The sequence below is a fragment of the Emys orbicularis genome, chromosome 4 (genome assembly GCF_028017835.1).
Source record: "Emys orbicularis isolate rEmyOrb1 chromosome 4, rEmyOrb1.hap1, whole genome shotgun sequence".
In the NCBI taxonomy this organism is placed as follows: Eukaryota; Metazoa; Chordata; order Testudines; family Emydidae; genus Emys; species Emys orbicularis.
Genome location: NC_088686.1, coordinates 38,942,280 through 38,964,297, shown reverse-complemented (window position 1 = coordinate 38,964,297; position 22,018 = coordinate 38,942,280). Strand labels below are relative to the sequence as shown.

At 47.3% G+C, this 22,018-nt stretch overlaps 1 protein-coding gene across 1 annotated transcript in view; it reads right to left on the bottom strand.

Annotated features, from left to right (window-relative positions):
- The window catches only part of SEL1L (SEL1L adaptor subunit of SYVN1 ubiquitin ligase), a 51,919-nt gene extending 30,925 nt beyond the window's left edge, over nucleotides 1-20,994 (bottom strand). The window contains exons 1-3 of the mRNA XM_065403594.1: nucleotides 20,903-20,994; nucleotides 12,313-12,350; nucleotides 9,429-9,654 (exon numbers count right to left, since the gene is read on the bottom strand). Coding sequence (XP_065259666.1) covers nucleotides 9,429-9,654; nucleotides 12,313-12,350; nucleotides 20,903-20,975 — 337 coding nt within the window. The 5' untranslated portion in view covers nucleotides 20,976-20,994. The remainder of the gene's footprint in view (nucleotides 1-9,428; nucleotides 9,655-12,312; nucleotides 12,351-20,902) is intronic.
- Between the last annotated feature and the right edge of the window lie 1,024 nt (nucleotides 20,995-22,018).

Below are 22,018 nucleotides of genomic sequence, written 5' to 3'. Positions count from 1 at the left end.
AAAAAGACCGATTAGATTGACATTTGGTTATAGGAAGTTTGATTGTTGGTTCTCATGTACTAACTTGCGCAATACTGCAGTTTGAGTCTCTAACATCATAGGGAAATATTTAGATCTAAATCTCACTGAATTTTTATGGATTTTTTAAAAATGGACAACATTTCTATTAGCTTTCATTAAAGCTTCTCATTTTACAAGCACTGCCAACTCTCATGATTAAATTGTGAGTCTCACAATTTGTTATTTTCATTAAACCCCCAGCTCCTGGAGTCGTGAATAAAAGATACTCAACTTTACTTTAAACAAAAACATAAGTTTCTAGTCCTCAGGGTTAGAGAGAAAAGCTTGAAAACATGACCCCCTGAAGGCTCAAAAACCAGAAAGCCATAAAACACTTTAAATTTTGTTTTTAAAGTGAGCCCAACTTATGATTTTTGAATGCTTGGTGGTGTCAATAATATTTTAAAGATACATTATTTTATAGGTATGGTTTAAGTCTCCTCTATAAAAAAAAATTAAAGTTGTTTACATACAGGTCTTCTAGAATTATTAGGAACACTGCTATGCTGGACAATTCCAAAGATTTCATTTTTGGGAAGACAATGACATATGAGCAAGTTAGTTGCTTGCCCAACAGTATACACTAACTAGTGGCAGAATGATTTTTCCTCAGAATATGCACACAGTTATTGGCCAGCTCCAGCACCTATGGCACAGGGGCTTAGCACAACAGTCATGAGTAACTGCCAATCCTGGAGTAGTCTGCAGAATTAAACTGACTACATGTATATTCTATTGTCACCTGCTCAAGTACTGAACTAAAAGATGTCCACAATAAGTGACCAACAAACTCAGCACCTTGGCATCAGCCCTGTTGAGAACTTGGATTTTGTCTGTATTGCAGTTATTATTTTGGAAGGTCTGACAATTTTTTCCATGTCAAGGGGAAGTTTTAAAGTTACTTTTTTGGTGTCTCCCCCTTATAACCATGTTAATTAAAAAGCTATGGAAGAATATTCATTCACTTTTTATAAGAATCCTAAATTTACCCCCTAAATTTAGCATTATCCCCCTAAGCTGGTTTCACATAACACTATGCTAAAGTCTATGAAGTTAGAAAGGTCTTTAAGTACTGGTGACATAGCATAGCAGTGAAGGGGAAAAAAATTAAGTCAGCTTAGGTTGCACCTGCTGGGTAAATGTAGTGTAAAACTGAAACTCTGGTAAAGAACTTCTCTCTCTCAAAGTTGCATAAATAGACAAATGATGGTTTCATATGAACCAATAGCAATGAACATTTCCCCCTCCTCCACTCATCAGTTCACCTTCTTGGAACTCAACAGCTTTTTACAGGCCAAGACTAGAGTTCAATGAATACAAGATTTGCCATACCAGATCAAATTACTGGATTTATCAAGTCTGGTTCCTGGCCTCTAGCAGTGGAAAAAGACGGTTACTTACCTTCTGTAACTGTTGTTCTTCGAGATGTGTTGTTCACGTCCATTCCACATTAGGTGTACGCGCGCCGCGTGCACGAACGTCGGAAACTTTTCCCCTCAGCGGCTCCCGTCGGGCCCGCAGGGTCTCCCTTCCCGCCAGAGCGGCGCCCCGCCCCAGCGTATATATATACCCCTGCTGGCCCGACCCTCCCTCAGTTCCTTCTTGCCGGTGACTCCGACAGAGGGGAAGGAGGGTGGGAAGTGGAATGGACGTGAACAACACATCTCGAAGAACAACAGTTACAGAAGGTAAGTAACCGTCTTTTCTTCTTCGAGTGCTTGTTCACGTCCATTCCACATTAGGTGACTCACAAGCTTACCATTGGAGGAGGGTAGGAGTCAAGGAATAACAGATTGCAGCACCGCCCTGCCGACCATCGCGTCATCTCTGGTCTGATGGTGGATCGCGTAGTGGGCTGTGAAGGTATGAACCGACGACCAGGTGGCTGCCTTGCAGATCTCCTGAAGCGGGACCTGCGCCAAGAAGGCCGTCGAGGACGCTTGGGCCCTAGTAGAGTGAGCCCGGATCGGAGGTGCAGGCACGTTGGCGAGCTCGTAGCACGTGCGTATGCAAAGCACGATCCACGCCGACAGGCGTTGCGTTGAAATAGGCTGGCCCTTCATCCGTTCCGCAATGGCCACGAATAGCTGAGTCGATTTGCGGAAAGGCCTGGTACGGTCCAGATAGAAAGCCAACGCCCGCCGCACATCGAGGGTATGCAGGCTACGATGGCGAGGGTCCGTATGGGGCTTGGGGAAGAACACCGGCAAACAGATGTCCTGCCCCATGTGAAAACTCGTGACCACCTTAGGGAGGAACTTAGGGTGGGGCCAAAGTTGCATCTTATCCTTATAAAAAACAGTATAAGGAGGTTCTGAGGTGAGGGCCCTCAGCTCCGACACCCTCCTAGCCGAGGTGACAGCCACGAGGAACGCGACCTTCCATGAAAGGTGCATGAGGGAGCAAGAGGCCAGGGGTTCAAAGGGGGGCCCCATGAGCTTAGTGAGGACCAGATTGAGGTCCCACGGGGGTATAGGTGGGCGAGTGTAGGGGAACATCCTATCCAGCCCCTTGATGAATCGGACCACAGTGGGGTTGGAAAACACGGACAGCCCCAATTCCCCCGGGTGAAACGCCGATATGGCGGCTAGATGCACCTTAATAGAAGCGGGGGCAAGGCCCTGGCGCCTAAGGCTCAGCAAGTAATCCAGGATCATCGGTATCGAGGCCCGCAAGGGCTGGACGCGCTGAGACTCACACCAGAGGGAGAAGCGCTTCCACTTGGCCAGGTAGGTTGCCCTTGTGGAGGGTTTCCTACTACCCAGGAGGATTTGCTGGACCTCCTGAGAGCATCTGTGCTCCGCCTCATTTAGCCAGAGAGCAGCCATGCCGTGAGATGCAGCGATGGCAGGTTCGGGTGGTGTAGGCGACCTCAGTCTTGTGTTATGAGGTCGTGATGGAGGGGGAGGGTTATCGGAGAGGCCACGGACAGCTCTAAGAGAGTTGTAAACCAGTGTTGACGTGGCCACGCCGGGGCGATGAGAATGACCTTCGCCCTGTCCCTGCGGGTCTTTAGAAGGACCCTGTGGATGAGTGGGAACGGGGGGAAGGCATACCGCAGGCTCCCGCCCCATGGGATTGCAAAGGCGTCCGCCAGAGAGCCCGGACTGCGGTTCTGGAAGGAGCAAAACTGCGGGCACTGGCTGTTGTCCATGGTGGCAAACAGATCCACCTGGGGAAACCCCCACCTCAGGAAGATTGAACGGAGGATGTCCCGCCTCAGCCTCCACTCGTGTGTGAGATAGGACCGGCTGAGACGGTCCGCCAATCCGTTCTGGACCCCGGGGAGATACGCAGCCTGGAGGTGTACTGAATGGGCTATGCAGAAGTCCCAGAGGAGGAGCGCCTCGCGACAGAGGGGAGAGGACCGGGACCCGCCCTGCTTGTTTATGTAGAACATAGCGGTAGTGTTGTCCGTCAGAACTGACACGCCGTGCCCTCTTATGGTGGCGTGAAAGGTCTGGCAGGCGAGGCGAACCGCCCTCAGCTCCTTCAGGTTGATGTGAAGCGACTGTTCCTCCCTGGACCACAAGCCCTGAGTGCGTAGGTCCCCTAGGTGCGCCCCCCAACCCAGGTCCGACGCGTCTGTCACCAACGTCAGAACTGGTTGTGGGGCTGCGAACGGGACCCCCGCACAGACCTGCTGTTGGTCGAGCCACCAACAGAGGGCGTTCGATACCCGAGCCGGGATCGTGACAACCATGTCTAATGGGTCGCTGTTGGGGCGATATGCTTGGGCCAACCACAGCTGCAGAGGCCGGAGCCGGAGGCGGGCGTGTCCAACCACGTGGGTGCATGCTGCCATGTGCTCCAAGAGCTGTAAGCAACGTCTGGCCGTGGTCGTGGGGAATCTCTGGATGGAGGTCACGGCCTCCTGGATTGCCCGGAAACGCGATACGGGAAGGCTCGCCCGCGCCGCCACCGAGTCCAGGACTGCCCCTATGAACTCCAGTCTCTGTGTGGGGACTAGTGAGGACTTGGGCACATTGACCAACAGGCCGAGATCGCGGAACACTTGTGGCGCCAAAGTCACGTGGGCGTGAACCTCTGCCTCTGACCGGCCCGCTAGGAGCCAGTCGTCTAGGTATGGGTAGACGCGCATCCGTCGCTTCCGAAGGAAGGCCGCCACCACGGACATGCATTTCGTGAAAACACGCGGGGCCGTTGCGAGGCCGAAGGGCAAGTCCGCAAACTGAAAATGGCGTTGCTGGATAGTGAAGCGCAGGAATCGCCGGTGAGCCGGGCGGATAGCGATGTGAAAGTAAGCGTCTTTCATATCGAGGGCAGCGTACCAATCCCCCGGATCCAGGGAAGGAATGATGGTACCGAGGGAGACCATACGGAAACGTGGTTTTTGCAAGTACTTGTTCAGCTTGCGAAGGTCCAGGATAGGACGGAGGCCCCCTTTTGCCTTGGGGATGAGGAAGTATCTGGAATAGAACCCTTTTCCTCTGAGGTCTGGAGGAACCTCTTCCACCGCCCCTACAGCGAGGAGGGTCCGTACCTCCTGCATAAGGAGTTGCTCGTGAGAGGGGTCCCTGAAGAGGGACGGGGGGGTGGGTGGGAGGGGGGGGGGAGGAAAACTGGAGGGCATATCCTGACTCTACCGTGCGGCGGACCCAATGGTCTGATGTTATATGGGACCAGGCACGGAAAAAACGGGATAGGCGGTCCCTGAAACACAGGGGAGGATCCGGGGAAGAGATCGGTACGCTGTCCTCGATCGCATCTTCAAAATCCTTGTTTATTGCCCGGCTGCGGCTTGTTGCTGTTGTTGCCCTGGCCTTGACCCTGGTTAGGCGTATTGTTGCGCCTACGCCTATTGTCTCTGCCCCGCCTACGGTAAGGCTCGTGTCGAGGGCGAGGCTGGTACTGCCTCTGTGGAGGCTGTGGCTTAAAGGGTTTCCTCTGTGTCACGGGGGTATGCATCCCCAAGGACTTGAGGGTAGCCCGCGAATCTTTGAGGCCATGGAGCCTGGCATCAGTCTGCTCCGAAAACAACCCCGTCCCTTCAAACGGAAGGTCTTGGAGGGTGTTTTGCACCTCTGGAGGAAGACCAGACGCTTGCAACCACGCTGAGCGTCTCATTACCACGCCGGACGCGATAGTCCTGGCGGCCGCATCGGCCGAGTCGAGCGAGGCCTGTAATGAAGTCTTGGCCACCGCCTTTCCCTCGTCCACAATGGCCGCAAACTCGGGCTGCGACCCCTGAGGTAAGGCCTCCTTGAATTTAGACACCGACGCCCAGGAGTTAAAGTTATGCCTGTTGAGGATCGCCTGCTGGTTCGCGATCCGCAACTGGAGGCCTCCCGACGAGTAGACCTTCCTGCCGAAGAGGTCTAATCGTTTCGCCTCCTTGGCCTTGGGGGCCGGGGCCTGCTGGCCATGCCGCTCCTTCTCGTTGACCGCCGAAACCACCAGCAAACATGGGGCCGGATGGGAGAAGAGGAAGTCAAACCCCCTGGATGGGGCAAAGTACTTCCTCTCGACGCCCCGTGCGGTCGGCGCAGAGGAGGCTGGCGTCTGCCACACAGTCTTATAGTTCGACTGTACGGTCTTTATCAACGGAAGAGCAATCCTGGAGGGACCCTCCGGGCTGAGAATGTCCACCATGGGGTCCTCCTGCTCGACCGTCTCCTCCGCCTGCAACCCCAAGTTGAGGGCCACCCGGCGGAGCAGGTCCTGGTGTGCCCGGTGGTCAATTGGGGGAGGGCCGGACACTGTTGTGCCCGCCACGGCTTCATCTGGTGAGGAGGAGGAGGTCCTGGCCTTTTGAGCGTCCTCATCCTCCTGCAAGTCCTCCTCCGCGGGCTGACCCTCCGGGGTGCGGCCCCTGCCTTGGGTCACGGACGGTGCCTGGCTCGGTGCCGAGTCCGCCCTCTCGGCCTCAGGTGGTCTGGAGACCGTAGCCTCCGCACGGGAGGTGGGGCGGCACCGTGGGGAGCGGGACCGGTCCCCCGAAGGGCCCGACCTCGAAGTTCTGGATGGCGGGCCTTGCTGGTGATAGGCCCACGGGGTCCAGAACGGCCAGTGTCCCGGATGGCTCCAGTGCGGTTGCCAAGAGGCGTCGTGCCGTGTAGCGGCATGCCCTCTGCGACCGTATCTCGACAGCCCCGAGCTCTCTTCCGACGCAAGCGACGGTGACCTGGAGGGCCACGGCGGTGCCGTGGAGCGGTGCCGGTCCGGTGTCGGGGAGCGGTGCTGTCGGGACCGGGACCTTGAGTAGCGCCGTACCGATCTGGATCTGGAACGGTACCGTTGACCGCGGGACCGGGAACGGCTGCGGGAGGACGGTCTTGGGGTCCTCACCGTCGAAGCGCCCCGGTGCCTGCTCGGGCCGGGTTGCTGGGACGGTGCCTCGCTCGCGCCGGGGCCCGTCTGCGCGGAGGCCCGTTGCGCGGCGGGAAGCCGGGAGTCCACCGAGGCGGAGCTCGACCGGGACCGGGGGCGGTGCCGAGATGGCGACCGCGATGGGCGCATCATCGCCGGCTTGCCCTTGGAAGGCAGTCTTGGCGGAATGTCTTTGGCGCGGAGTGTGCTGACGGAGGACAATTCAATGAGGTCCTTCGCCGCCTCAAATGTGTCCGGGGTGGAGGGCTGTTCCAACAGTTCCTCCAGCCCCTCCTCCTCACTTGACGCGCTTGTCCCGGGGCTCGATGGGCCTTTCGGCGCCGGAGCCACTGGTACCGGGACTTGTGCTGGGGCCGGCACGGCCTCGGGCGCACTAGCGGTCTTCGTAGGTGACACCTTCTTGTGCGGGGAGCGACCCCGGGCCTTGGGCTGGCTCTTGGGCTTGGCCGGCGAAGCAGACCGGTGCCGGGCGTGATCTCGCCGAGGCGGCACCGTAGGTTTAGTCTGCACCGCCTGTGTCGGGTTGCGGACCGATGCCGGGGCACTTCGCACCGAAGCCGACGGTGCCGTGGGAGCGGAGGGCTGTAACGCCATCTCCATGAGGAGCTGTTTCAGGCGAAAGTCTCTCTCTTTTTGAGTCCTGGGCTTGAAAGCCTTACAAATCTTACAGCGCTCCTTCTGGTGAGCTTCCCCCAGGCAATGGAGACACGACTCGTGCGGGTCGCTCACTGGCATGGGCCTGCGGCACGCGGCACAAGCCTTGAAGCCTTGGGCGTGCGGCATGCCCCGCCGCCCAGGGCCGGTGCCGGGGTTGACCAAACCCCTATCACCAAGAGTTTGGTTGGTCTTTGTAACAACTAAACAACTACTTAACTCTAACACTTACTAAACAAAGAACTGATAACTACTGCTAATGACTATGCTAAGGGACACTCTCGAGTTGAGAGAAGAGCTGTTCCAACGTCGCCACGGGCAGTAAGAAGGAACTGAGGGAGGGTCGGGCCAGCAGGGGTATATATACGCTGGGGCGGGGCGCCGCTCTGGCGGGAAGGGAGACCCTGCGGGCCCGACGGGAGTCGCTGAGGGAAAAAGTTTCCGACGTTCGTGCACGCGGCGCGCGTACACCTAATGTGGAATGGACGTGAACAAGCACTCGAAGAAGAAATACTGGATGCTTCAGAGGAAGGCAAATAACAAACACATAAAATGCACCAAGCAAATCATGTAGCGCTTTAGATGGTGGCATTAATTTACAACTGCCTCTCTCACACCTTATTGCATAGCTATGATATTAGTAGTCAAACATTCAGCTAGCCATATCCCATTTCCTTCCCCTCACCCACCTTCTTGTTTTTATTGTAAATCCAGGCACAGTATTTGTTTCTCCCACATACAGTTGTTTTTACTAACACCTAAAAGAATGCAAGATGCTACAGTCCATACACTGTGATAGTGCTGTTACGGGAGAAAAATGGAACCATGAACTTTGTATGAGAGGCAAGTATAAGATGAAGTTATTTATAAACTTATACATATTAAGATATCAGCTATGGGCTAATAAGCATATTTACTCAGGTGACAATCTAAGCGGCTGCACACAGTCTAGTCTGGGATTCAGCTATCTTGCTATAGTAGGGAATGTTCCAGGCAACCAGCTGAGGCATTTTTACAGATCAGATTTGAACAATGTGAAGACAAAGACCTTTCATGGCATTATGATGGGAAGATACAAAGTACCTTAATGAAATTTCACCTTCAGTTAAGAGGCCTGGCTGACTAAACATGATGCTTGAATCTGAAGGCTAGCAACAATTGCTTATACTACTAAAAATGTCTTTTTACTCACTTTTCCACTTAATTAATATCTTTCATCTCTGTACAATGTCATACTCACCTACAGCAACATATACAAGTGCTCAAGAAAAGTGTAGAGCATTTTGTATTAGCAAGAGGCTACTGATGTTTTATAGGAAGTCACTTTTTTTTTTTTTTTAAGCGTATAGAGCTGGTGGAGATTAGCAGATATTATTAGAGGTAGTTCTGCACAATTACTGCTTCCTTTCACCATGCTAATCTGCATTTGTGAAAAGGCATATGAAAAGAACTGCTAGAGACAAAGTGTTGAGTTAAACATTAAGTTACCATGCAATCACCCTTTTCCATAAGGTTAGAGTGTAAAAGTTAGTTTACTCTGGGCACATTAAAAATGTTGTTTCCTTTTTATGTACATCGGCCTATGTCAGGGATACCCAAATGCCAGCTGCAAGGCAAGGATATTAATCAGATGAACTCTAACTTTTCATTATGAGTTTAAAAGCAATTCCTACTCAGTTTCCCTGGAAGATCGGAGAACAACCAGGCATGGTTATGTGTATTTTTATTTGAAAAGTTACCCTAGTTTATATGAAATAGGGTACTGCCCTACAGCTCCTGAGAGGTTGTCAATGCACAAAGTTGCCTCAGTGTCAAAGTTTGCTTCCACTCTCCTCAATTTAACTCAAACCTGCATACAATCAACTACCAGAACAAAACTACCACTTATAGTCTTTCCCCTCTTCCCCATACAACAAAGCTATAATCAGGCCAAAAAAGTGACTACTTCTGGGGAGAGAAAAGCTTTAGATCATAATCTATACTTCAAAGTAAGAAGAGATGAGTCAGGTTCATGTTAGAACTTCAGGATTTGGATTGTTCTTTCCATTCACAAATTGTTAAAAACAAAAAAGGAGCAAGGCACTCTCACTAACTTGAGTGAATTTTCTTATACTGTGCAATCAACAGAAACTATGGAAAACATTTTAAAATGCATCTGAAGTAAATGATATAGGTATTAGCCAACATTACAGTAGGGAAAATTAAGGCTGCAATGACCATTGCATTCTGAAACCCTCTATTCAGTTAGACAATAGAGACAAATGAAGATTATTTCTGGATCCCACTAATCTCCCAAATTTTTCCAGATTGATTTTGCTTCTTGCTATTGGTTTATGAAGCCTGCAGAATTCAAGCAAAGTTACCTGGTTTCTGCATTTCTACATCTTCCAAGTTCTCATTTAATAGGTCTGACATTTCAAACAAGTTAAGCTCCTCCAACATGCTCCCTTTCTCCTCTTCTTGGCTCCTAAAGCTCTCTTCATCTTCAGTGTGAGAGTCTGATTCCTCTGACTCAAGGAAGATCTGACCTGCCACAACACGGGTTCCTGTGGAGTGGTCCCCCACCTGTTCTTCTGAAGGCAAGGAAGTCTAGAGAAGAAGAGAGCAGAATTTAGGAGACTAGTCCGCTCATTGACTACTATTATTCAATTTCTATCCCTTTTTAGTTTATGAAGCCTACCAGGAAACTGAACTTAATATCAGAGGGGTAGACATGTTAGTCTGGATCTGTAAAAAGCGACAAAGAGTCCTGTGGCACCTTATAGACTAACAGACGTATTGGAGCATAAGCTTTCCTGGGTGAATACCCATGTGTCACATGCGTCTGACGAAGTGGGTATTCACCCACGAAAGCTTATGCTCCAATATGTCTGTTAGTCTAGAAGGTGCAACAGGACTCTTTGTTGCTTTGAACTTAATATGTTATCTTAAACTCAAGAGTGAGAAGTAAATGTGTTGAATTGTTTCTTTCAGCCCCTATTCCCCACTTCCCCTTTAATTCTTTAAAAAAAAAAAAAATCTCTTTCCACAATGGAGATCTCCCAAAACTCTCTCACAAAATTGGTTGCTCTTCATTCATGCAGATTGTGTGTACATCACTTCAGCTTATGTGAAAAATGGAGCTTCATTTGTGCTGATTTGGAATGACCTGTTTAAAGCTAAGGCACTCAACTACAGTCTTGGAAGTATAGCAGAAGGGGAGACTAGTTCCCTTTGTACTTAAGAGAAAAAACTATCCCAAGTCACAGGAAAATCAAATTTGGACACATGGACCCAAGTGTTTAGTGGAGAGCTGACTGTATAAGGCTTTCTAAAGGGGAATCCTTTATCCTAATGTCAAACAGCTAAGTAGACTGAAATTTCTCCTTACAAGGGTAAAGCTTTTCCTGTACTGTCTTGTCTTCCACCAACAGTTCTTGACTCCATGTTTGAGGTATTCCATCTGAATCGTAACAGGCTTTTCTATTACACGTAATTGAAAACTTCCTAAGGGACTTCACTTGTCCTATCAGTTTTGTAATATTAGTGCTCCCAACAAAATTTCAAGTCTATCACCCTCTGACCACAATTCTTTGTTTCCTCTCTCCTAAAATCTCCCATTTATATTCTAATATTAGTGAAAAATTAGAAGGCAAGTGGTCTTTAGAGCAAAGAACTAGAATTGAAGATTGATGGGTTTTAGCCCTAATATAGCCAAATATGGAGGGAGAAAGAAGTGGAAAATAACTCACCCCACCTAGTCTCTTTGCCTCAGTTTCCTCACCTGTAAGACAGGTATATCACCTACCTGACAGATATACTGTAAGGCTAAATTTGTGTTTGTTAAAGCACTTTGATGAAAGGTGCTTCAAGAGTGCACTATAAGGGAAAACGACCTTACCTTTGCACTAAACCAGCTCTCCTTATGCTTAAGGCTGAGTTTGTCATGAAGGTCACGGATTCCGTGGCTTCTGCAGCAGCCGGTGCGGCTGGCCCGGGGAGTTGCCTGAGCAGCTCAGGCAGCCCTTGGGACAGCCGCACTGGCCACTGCTGGGGCAATCTCAGGCAACCGCTCCCCTCCACCCAGCCCCAGCAGCAGCAGGAGTTTGGATGCATTTGGGAGGGGGCTGAGGGCTGGGGCACAGGAGGGAGTGAGGGCTTTGGGTGGCGCTTACCTTGGGGGGCTCCCTGGAAGCGGCGACATGTCCCTCCCTCAGCTCCTAGCTCTGCGCACTGCCCCTGCATCTCCCATTGGCCACAGTTCCTGGCCAATGGGAGCTGCAGAGCCGGCACTTGGGGTGGGGGCAGCGTGCTGAGCTAGGAGCTGAGGGAGAGACATGTCGCTGCTTCCGGGGAACCCGAGGAGCCGGGTAGGGAGCCTGCCAGTGCCCACCCTCACCAACAGGGGTCCCAGGCCATGCGCCCACCCGCCCTTCCCCCTCCCCCAGATTTAGGCAGGGGTATATAGTACGTCATGGATGGGTCATGGGCCATGAATTTTTGTTTATTGCCTGTGACCCGTCCATGACTTTTACTAAAAATACCTGTGACTAAAACGTAGCCTTACATAGTAAGGGGGAGGGATAGCTCAGTGGTTTGAGCATTGGCCTGCTAAACCCAGGGTTGTGAGTTCAATCCTTGAGGGGGCCACTTAGGAATCTGGGGCAAAATCAGTACTTGGTCCTGCTAGTGAAGGCAGGGGGCTGGACTCGATGACCTTTCAAGGTCCCTTCCAGTTCTAGAAGATAGGATATCTCCTTTAATTTAATTTAATATGCTACATTTTTAATACTTCCATAGGTCTTTATTAGTATTACTTAACTAAACCCTCAATGCATGAGGTAACAAATATTCTTTTTTCAGAGAGGTGAGCTGAAGTTCAGAGATGTTAAGTGACTTGACCAAGGTCATATAGCAAGTTCGTGGCAGTTTCTAAACAGACTCCATTGAGTTCTGATTTTCAGACCCTTGCTCTAGTTCAGTGGTTCTCAAAGTTTTGTACTGGTGACCGCTTTCACATAGCAAGTCTCTGAGTGCGCCCCCCCCCTTCCCTTATAAGTTAAAAACACTTTTTTATATACTTAACACCATTATAAATGCTGGAGGCAAAGCAGGGTTTGGGGGGATGCTGACAGTTTGGCACCCCATGTAATAACCTCATGACCCCCTGAGGGGTCCTGACCCCCAGTTTGAGAACCCCTACTCTAGTAGTCCCACAAAGAGGGAGAAGAAAATGGAATGCGTTATTTGGTGAGACTTATTGCTTACCTTTGATTCTAATGACTCATCCTGACTTCCTTCTTCATCTGTAAAGAATTTTAAAATTTAGTTCAGAAGCTATTTTAAAGTGTTATTGCCTAAATAAAAAGCAATAAAGTTAGCTAGAACAAAACAATATTGCTTAGCATTACTCTTTTGAGATATACTAGAGCTCTAGAGTTCGCTCATACATCTAAAAGGCATTTAAATTAGAATTGCTAAGAAGCATCAACTTTTAAGTTGCCAACCAGAGAGTTTAATCATCAAAAGGCATTGACCAGGAAAGCTATGTTAGCACCTTTTTAGTTAGATATATTTAAACATGGTTCTCGGTAGAAAGGTGCCTATGTGGTTTATCAGGCCAGCATATTCAAAGCCTCAGAGTGGAGATTTATTCATTCAAATAGAACAATGTCAAGTTATCAGGGCACTAAACCATTATGTTGCCATACAAGGATCCAAACTTTGTTCTTTGCTTGCAGGCTGGAACTGTCAAAGCCTGTTTAGCCCTGGGGAAAGAGGCATTTGTTAGACTCTAAGCCAGCAGAAGGACAAGGAACTCTAGAACACACAGGTCAGTTGCATAGTCTTGTTTGTTTTTATGATCTCAGGTAAGAGGGAAATAGAATTGTTCCATAGATCTATTTTTAGCAGCTTCAAATGTGTTTTGTAGACTCCTGTATTTCTCATATAAATTTTCCCTAGGTCCTGTATAGTTGACACACTCACTCTATTGTAAACAACTTTTCTTATTTACATTACAATCTACAAGTACCTACATGGGGAACAAATATTTAGTAATCAAGTCACTCCTTAACCTTTTTTCTTAGTTAAGCTAAATAGATAGAGCTCCTTGGGTCTATCCCTATAAGGCATGTTTTCTAATCCTTTAACTTTTCTAGTGGCTGTTCTCCGAACCCTCTCCAATTTATCAACATCTTTCTTGAATAGTGGGCACTAGAATTGGACACAGTATTGGAACAGCAGTTGCATCAGTGCCAAATACAGAAGTAAACTAACCTCTCCACTCCTACAAGATTCCCCTGTTTATGCATCTGAGGATTGCATTAGCTCTTTTGGCCATAGCATCATATTGGGAGTTCATGTTCAGCTGATTATCTACCACATGCTCAAATCATTTTTCTGAGTCACTACTTCCCAGGATAGAGTTTCAATCCTGTAAATATGGCCTACATTCTTTGTTCCGAGAAGTATACACTTAGCTATATTAAAACACACTGTTCGCTTGCGCCTAGTTTACCATGCAAACCAGATTGCTCTGAATCAATGTCCTGTCCTCTTCATTATTTACCACTCCCCCAATTTGTGTGTCATCTGCAAACTTGATCAGTGATGATTTTATGTTTTCTTCCAGGTCACTGATAAAAAATTTAAATAGCAGAGGGCCAAGAACTGATCTTTGCGGGATCCCACAGGAAGTACACCCTCTTGATGACGATTCCTCAGTTACAACTACATTTTGGGACCTATCAGCCAGTTTTTAATCCATTTAATACGTGCCATGTTAATTTTATACTGTTCTCGTTTTTTAATTAAAATGTTATGTAGTATCAAGTCAAACACCTTACAGAAGTCAACATCATTACTTTTATTAACCAAACTCATAATCTCAAAAAATATCAAGTTAGTTTGACAGGACCTATTTTCCATAAATCTATGTTGATTAATTACATTACCCTCCTTTAGTTCTTTGATTAATCAAGAGACTTTATTAATTGTATGGCAAAGTCATACAAAAGCCAAGTCACATACAGAACAAAATACCAATAGTTTAATAGGGTGTATTCCCTCCATACACATTCTATTCAATGGGCAAACATTGGTTAATAATTCCCTCTTATTTCCAACAGTGACCTACCACTGCAAATTAACAACAATTACATGTGTATAGGGACACAAATGTAAAATTAAGGTGGGAAGGGTGAAGGGAATTAGTAGTACAAACCAGGACTAAATTTGTTTTTGTCTCAAAAGCAAAACAATTGAACTGTTTCATTGCAGTTGCATCATGTAGCTTCTCTCAGAAGAAACCAGCTCTAAGTTAACAGGCTGCAGGTATAACACAGTTAAAAGGCTGTTACACAGATGTTCTTTCCAAACCAGACTGCTAAAAAAAGGCAAATTAATTTATTTAGCTGTACTGGGCCCTTAAATGATTTTCCAGTTAAATTAGGTGGACTAACTTGCAGTGATACTGGATAATGCAAACAGCAAAGGGATCATTTACAGACCTACAATTCTTGACACAGAACTGCTGAACAGTACATGGACATTACAGTTATAATTAAAAGCACGCCTATTTTGAGAGAGAATTAAAAACGATCTTTTGGAGGTGTTAATGAGGGGCTAGTGGTAGGTCACTGTTGGAAATAAGAGGGAATTATTAACCAATGTTTGCCCATTGAATAGAATCACAGACATTATAATGTTTATGCACTTGCCAAACAGTGATTAGAGCTAATTGTTCATTTGCTTTTCTAAATGCAAATCCAAGCTCAGAAAAATTGGGTCACTTACCATTTGCTGGATCTGTTTTTGAAGGGTTACCTAGTGCTATAGATGCTAGTTCTGAAAGGGCTGATTGGAAATTAATCCTACCATTTTTTAAGCAAATGGAGGGATAGTGCAGATTATTAAAAGGTAATGAGCCAACAATACAAGACAAACAGAACATTTTAGTTAGAAATTTAATGCAAAATTTCATCAGCCCTGAACCTTCTTATACCCCAAATGAAATTTTACCGACTTAAGTATGAGGCATTTCATGAGGATTAATTACTTGTTTTGCCACTTCTTTTAAGCACTCACACGCTCAAGTCAACCCAACCTATTAATGATGAAGGAGGACTGATAGTACACACTATTCACATTAGAAGTACCTCTAGGAACAAGGGCCGGGTAAGATTTTTTAGTATTTTGTGTGAGGAACCAGAAATTAAGAAAAAAGTTGTGCAGTGCGGGCCACCTAAGGGTAAACCACCACCAGAGGTCAGACAGGTTTAGCCCAGACTCCGGAAGAAAAAAAAAATGGACAACTCAGGTGTCAATGTGCAAAGCTGTGGAAGAGTCAGCAACAGCAGAGAAATTCTGCTAGGTTTAGTCTAGAAAAGCATTAAAATTACAAGTTAAGATGGCTACTCATCCTTTGGAAATAGCCAGAGATCTAGTAGTGCCATAAGGAATCTGCTAAAGCCTCATGAATGGCCCAACTTATCTCTGAGAATTAAGTTTTTCCATCCAGATTTTTGTAAATGCTCCAAATTCTGAACAATACCACACAACCCAACCAATACCCAAGATATTTCAGTAATGGACCATCAGTGCAGGGCTTTGTGTGTTTTTATTAACTAGGGAACATTTCCTTCATTTTGGGGGGGTAATTGATTGTTTACACTTTGGAATAGAATTTGGCCTTTACTTATTTAAGAAAAAAAGAGGATAAACAAACATAAAACATTAAAAAAATGACTTTCCTCACATGGATAAATTTTTCTGACTATGCCAAATTTTGACACAAAATGCACTTCAGGTAAGAGACACCTGAACCAAGTTTGTACACAATGCATGCTTATTACAGCCAATCACAAGGCATGCAGTGATTCAGTAACTGTCACTTCAGGCTGTTGCCTCAGCAAGATTAGTTTCAAATTGTCCTACTCAGTTATTTGTCCCACCACTATTCCATTAGTGCACTGCAAAGACTGTAGTCAGTCAGTATTAGTCCTCTTATGGCAACATTCAAGGTTTCTTCAAACTCCTTTTGAACTACTGGCTGAACTTTTCCAAAGCTACCTCTACAGCGGTCCCCTTCTATAAATTAAGATCTGGGGCTTAGGAACTTTGAGGGAATATTTATTTTTGTATGAACAGACTTCAGCATACTACTTCCCACTCAAGTCAGCCTGTACGAGCACAGCATAGCAGCAAGAACACCTCCTCTATCAGATAGGATGGAAAATACCTGGGGGCGGGGAGAGAGAGAGAGAGGGAGAGCGGAGAGAAAAAGAGACACAAAAATCCCACAAACAAGCCAGGAATCAAACTTGCATCCTCAGCATAACTAGTGCAGGACACAACCTCAAATCAGACCAGCAATAGTTATATGCAACAACAGAAGAATAAAGGATAAAATTTTAGGCGACAGTTATTTGGTTTTGAGATTTTAGTGAAAAGGAATGAAGCAGGAAAAAACATTATTCTGATGGCTCACAAATACCAGAACACCTTGAAGTACAACTGAAACATTTCCAATATGTAACAACAGCAAATGATGTGAAACCTGAATGTGTGTGCGTGTACAAACACAAACAGAAAATAAATAAATAAATACTCTTCCCATAAGCCCATGGTTATATTAAACCTTCATAATTAAGAATCAGATTTCTTTTATCCCTGCTTAACCCATCTAAGTGTTCTCACTGGAGGACTGTCAACATATTACATAGAAAGAATGTGATAAAAACAAATGGATAGCATTAGCAAGTACAATACTGTGACTGAGGTGGTGGGTAAAAAAAACAAACAAACAACCAGAACTGTATATGAAGGTCTGCAGAAACACATCTCTAGACTCAGCAATTTCAGCATTTGTATTTTACACAGACTTTTTTTGGAAGCCACTTATGAAGCCAAAATAATGAAATATCAGGCCTTCCCTTAGTACTTCCACAATCTGGGAACTGATTTGTTGCAGGAAGATCAGTAATACCTGGTCAAGATTTATTTCTGACTCTTTGAGACATGAAATAAACCAACACATCAAAACAGGTATCATACTCCATAAACATACCTAGAAGAACCCAAAGAAGTCAACAAAGGAGGGAATGATTTGGAACAGTCTTTTTCTGGACCCCACTAAATAACTGTTTAGATATCTCCATACCAGATCTCCATACCCAATACAGATTAAACAAAAACAAGCCTTTCTCTACATTCAATAGCAGGGGGGAGTCCAACACCACCAGAGACTGCAAACTCTACTAACAAGTGGTGTGTACAGAACCTCAACCAAAACGGTAGATATAATCCTTGCCACATCTTCCAGTTGCTTCCCCTGATTTACTTGCATCTCATCAATTTTATCTGGATTGAGCTTCATCAAGAGAGTCCTCATCTAAAGCACAATCTCTACCAAACAAATTTACATCTTATACTATAAACAGATGGTGAGGCTCATTCATTTGAGGCCCAACACTTTTCTTGGCTTAACAGCAAGCATGAAAGTCTCCAGTAAATTACTGATTTGAGCAAAGTTTAAGATTTTCATTAAATTAAGATTTCAAACTAGGATTGCGAGTCTTGGTTACAAGGCCAAAGACAGTACTTGATAAGCTATGTACCCAAATAGAAACCTTATCAAAAACTCTTGAATCCAGACAATTAAATTGTAGATTCAAGAATTTGAATTTGAGGTTTCTCAGAAATCATTTTTCCACAACCCAGATGATTCAGGATTAGCCTCCAGAAGTTATGGGTGAGTATTTAGGAATTCAAATATCCACTTGAGAGGCCTGCTCCAAGCGTAAAACAACTGAGTTAGTATTCAACACCAAGCCTCTAGGCTTGTACTGGACCCTGTCAAAGAATGTTTCAGGTACCAATTTTTTTGCAGGATATCAGATAATCCAATAATAACAATCACAAGCCAGAACCAGTTCACAAAATAACCTTCTAAAGCAAATGTTAGTTAAGAAATGCCTTTCCAGGATCACAGTGGCTGCCAAAAATCATTATGGTACATTCAAAGCTGTATCTAGCTCTGGACATGATGACCATTCCAATTTTTAGCCATAGCAACCCCTTAGCAATACCTAACAAACCAAATACATATTACCTATGCATTTTATTATAGATGTTTGTACCTAACTTAAGCATCTGAAAATTATAATTTGGTGACAGCATCAAACTCTGCAATACATAATACACAGGTGAATGTGTGTTCCAAGTCCCGCTCTGTGCTGATCCACAGAGGATATGAGTTGTTACAGCCCTCAGCTACAGAGCCTTGGCTCTTTAGCTGTTCTTGCTCTTAGCTCTGGATGTCCCCAGATCAATCCCCAGTATTTCAGCAAAGAGGGCGGCCAACAGACATACATAGTGCAATGTGTTTTAAATGTACCCTATTGTTGAGGATATTCATTATACCTTCAATATACTCATGATTTAATTTTGTATTAAAAAAAACCCTTGAGTACTAGGTTCAAAGTTCAACTACCAGGATATCACACCCAGAGAACACAGCCCTGTCAAAAAAATTACATGCTGCATACCAGCCATGCTAATCACATGCAGTTAAATATCCTGCATGTACAACTGACTGATTCATATGTGGTGGGATGAGACCAGTTTTCATTTTTAATTTCTTTATAAGCACTCTGAGAAGTGGTAGATAGCAAGTGTATTGGGTAAGTGGGGTTATGTTATCTTTCTGGCTTCAGAGAGCTAGATGCTTCTGTACTACACTTTGGGAAACACGCAGGTGGCCAATTATGTTATCTACAAAAGCTGTGACAACAGTATTTGAGATCCAAGTTGTCCTTGAACAAGGCAACCTTAATTTTTTAACCCTCTAGCTCAGGGGTGGCCAACCTAAGCCTGAGAAGGAGCCAGAATTTACCAATGTACATTGCCAAAGAGTCACAGTAATACATCAGCAGCCTCCCATCAGCTCCCCCACCCCGCTCCCAGCGCCTCCCGCCCACCGGCAGCCCTGCCAATCAGCACCTCCACCTCCCAGTCAGATCAGCTGTTTTGTGTTTTGAGGCATGCAGAAGGTTCTGGGAGGGGGGAGGGAGGAGCGAGGGCATGGCAGGCTCAGGGGAGGGGGCAGGGCCTGTGGCAGAGCCAGAGGTTGAGCAGTGAGCACCCCCCGGCACATTGGAAAGTTGGCGGCTGCAGCTCCAGCCCGGGAGTCGGTTCCTATACAAGGAGCCACATATTAACTTCTGAAGAGCCGCATGTGGCTCTGGAGCCACAGGTTGGCCACCCCTGCGCTAGCTGGTAGCATATGCAAAAGACAACAAGTCTAGGACTTGTTTACCAAAAACCTATCAGACTGACTGTGAGGTCATATTCTTGAGTGACACCTTCCAAGATCACAAATCTTCCAAAAAGCCCATTTGAAGGGATCTTTTCCCCAAAAAGTTCAGGGTGAAGCCGTCTCTGCCTACATCTACAATACGGCCATTACAGTGGAACAGCTGCTACAACTGTGCTGGTGTAAGGTCTCCCATGTAGCTGTTCTATGCCAGCATAATTAAACCACCCCTAACAATTGCCGGTAGCTATGTCGGCAGGAGATCATCTACTACCAACATAGCGCTGTCCACACCGGTGCTTTTGTCGATCAGGGTGTGTGTTTTTTCACCCCCCTGTCCGACAAAAGTTTTACCAACAAAAGTGTTATTGCAGTCATAGCCTCTGTAGCCAGCTATCATCCTTTGAAGCATCTGTATGTAAAAACATGGGATGTTTGTGTGAACTGGAGGCTGAGAGGATGTGAAAGAGAGACAAATTAAACAATGTAATTAACAAGAAATAAGTATTTGGAATGACATAACTAAGCACTGTGGATGTATTATGCACACTTACAACACTAGAGATGTTTTATTAACAGAAGAAACTCCAGCACTGCTTACTGAGTAAGGACATGTCTAAATTAGGGAAAAGGGTATTTTAATAAAAAAAATATATCTAACACATTTTGGTTACAAGGTGTTTAAAAATGTTGGCACCCAGTGTGGACAATGCTTAACACCTTCCATGATCCCCCTTAACAGCACTTCGCAAACATGCTTAAAAAATAAAAACACCTTTTTTCTACTCTACATAAGACCTAACAGATTTGGGGCAGTTGGTGTGTTAACTGAAGCATGATGTTTTTCAGTCCTTCCCTAAAACAGTTTACCAAAACAGACAAGTCCCTCACCAGCAGCAAACCAGAGTCAGGAGTCTAGAAGGTGTTGACATGTGATCCCCCCTGATGCTACACCACAAGTTAGGTCAGTCACCTTATTGTTACCCATGCCCCTTCCCCTCACCATCAGAGCACCCCATCCATCCTGCTGTCACCTATACCCCAACATCCCAACTCCCCCTCCCCACCTTACCCCAGACTACAACCATCGCTGAGTCAGCCACCCTGCTGTCCCCCATCCTCCCAACACAGTCTCCCCCTGATCCTACACCACCCCATCCACCCCGCTGTCACTCATCCCCCACCATCCCGACACGCCCTCCCCAACTGACCCCACACCGCCCGTCCCCCCAAATCCCACCCCCACTTAACCCCACACGCACCTATCACCCCGCCATCCCGACGCGCCCACTCGCTTCCTCTCACCACGCCCGTTCCCGTGTCGCTGAGCCACGAGTTCCCCGAAGCCTCACGCGCTACTGCCACCCAGTACCCCCATCCCCGCGCCACCCTCCCCCCAGCTCTCCCCCAAGGCCGGCACCTCGCGCTGCCGTCCCAGAGGGGTGGCTACCCCACGCGCCGGGAGGCGGTGGAGAGGCGAGCCTCTTGCCCCGCCCGGGAGAAGGACGTGGGGGTTACACCCTCGGGGCCCTAAATACTGACCAGCGGTGGCTAGGCCACAGCTCAACAGCGCCGCGGCGCAGAGTAGCAACGCCAGCCGCTTCCGCACATCCATCGCAAGGCTCCTGTGAGGCGACAACGCCGCCGAGGAGCCCCAAGTCCGGCTTCCCCACCCCGCCCACCTGCCTTGAGGGGGCCAATCACGCCACACCAGCTCTACGACAACAACCAATTACTGTGGGCCGTTCACAGCGCGGGCGGCCGATTGGACGATGGCTTCTCCGACATGGCCCACTCGGATTGGCTGAGCACATTATTTACTGACGGATACCTTCGCCCGGCCAACCGAATCTCAAGACGGGAAACGCAACCCCGACAGCGCCGGCCCAGGGAGATCAAATGTCCGGACCACAATACCCAGAATGCATTACGGGCCTATCACCACAATACCCACAAGGCATGGCGAAGAGTGCGTCATACACCAGCTGAGGCGGCCAGTGTTAGGAATCAAGTTCTAATTCACCCTTAACCGTGGGATGGAACAGTGGGATGTGCTCCCTCCGCTGGGGGTGGGGGTGAGGTGCAAATAAGAGCTGGTGGGTCCCAACAGCCCTGTATTATAAGCGACGTCCCTTGTCCCCTACTAAATCTTCAGCACGGGAGGCCTTTTATCCCACGTTTCAACAGCAGGGGGCCAGTACTCACAGGTGCATCATCTTTCCACTCCTCTCCTCCCCTCTGTGCTGCGGAGGGGAAGCTGCCAATTGTGGTTGGACATATTTTCGGGAGGTTGCATTACATGACAATCTTTAAGTAAAGGTTAATCTGTAATAGCTGGAGACTCCAGGACAATCCTGGAGGGTTGGCAACCTAGGGAGATGAGGCGGTGCTCAAGGGCCAGGGTTGGGAGGGGAGTGGAAAGATGCACCCTGTGAGTACTGGCCCATTGCTGGACAGGGTCCCTGCTGACTCCAGCCCTTAAGCACAGAAATCCCATCTACTTTCCCTGCGCAGGCTATGTCAGGCAGAGCGAGTGTACAGACTGTGTGTCCTGGAGCTGTGCTGAAGGGTGGAGTCAGGAAGGAGCTCTGTCTGGCAGTGGGGGTCATTACTTCTGGGGTGTAGCCTCCCGGCTTGCAGAGTCTCTGCCAATGTCCC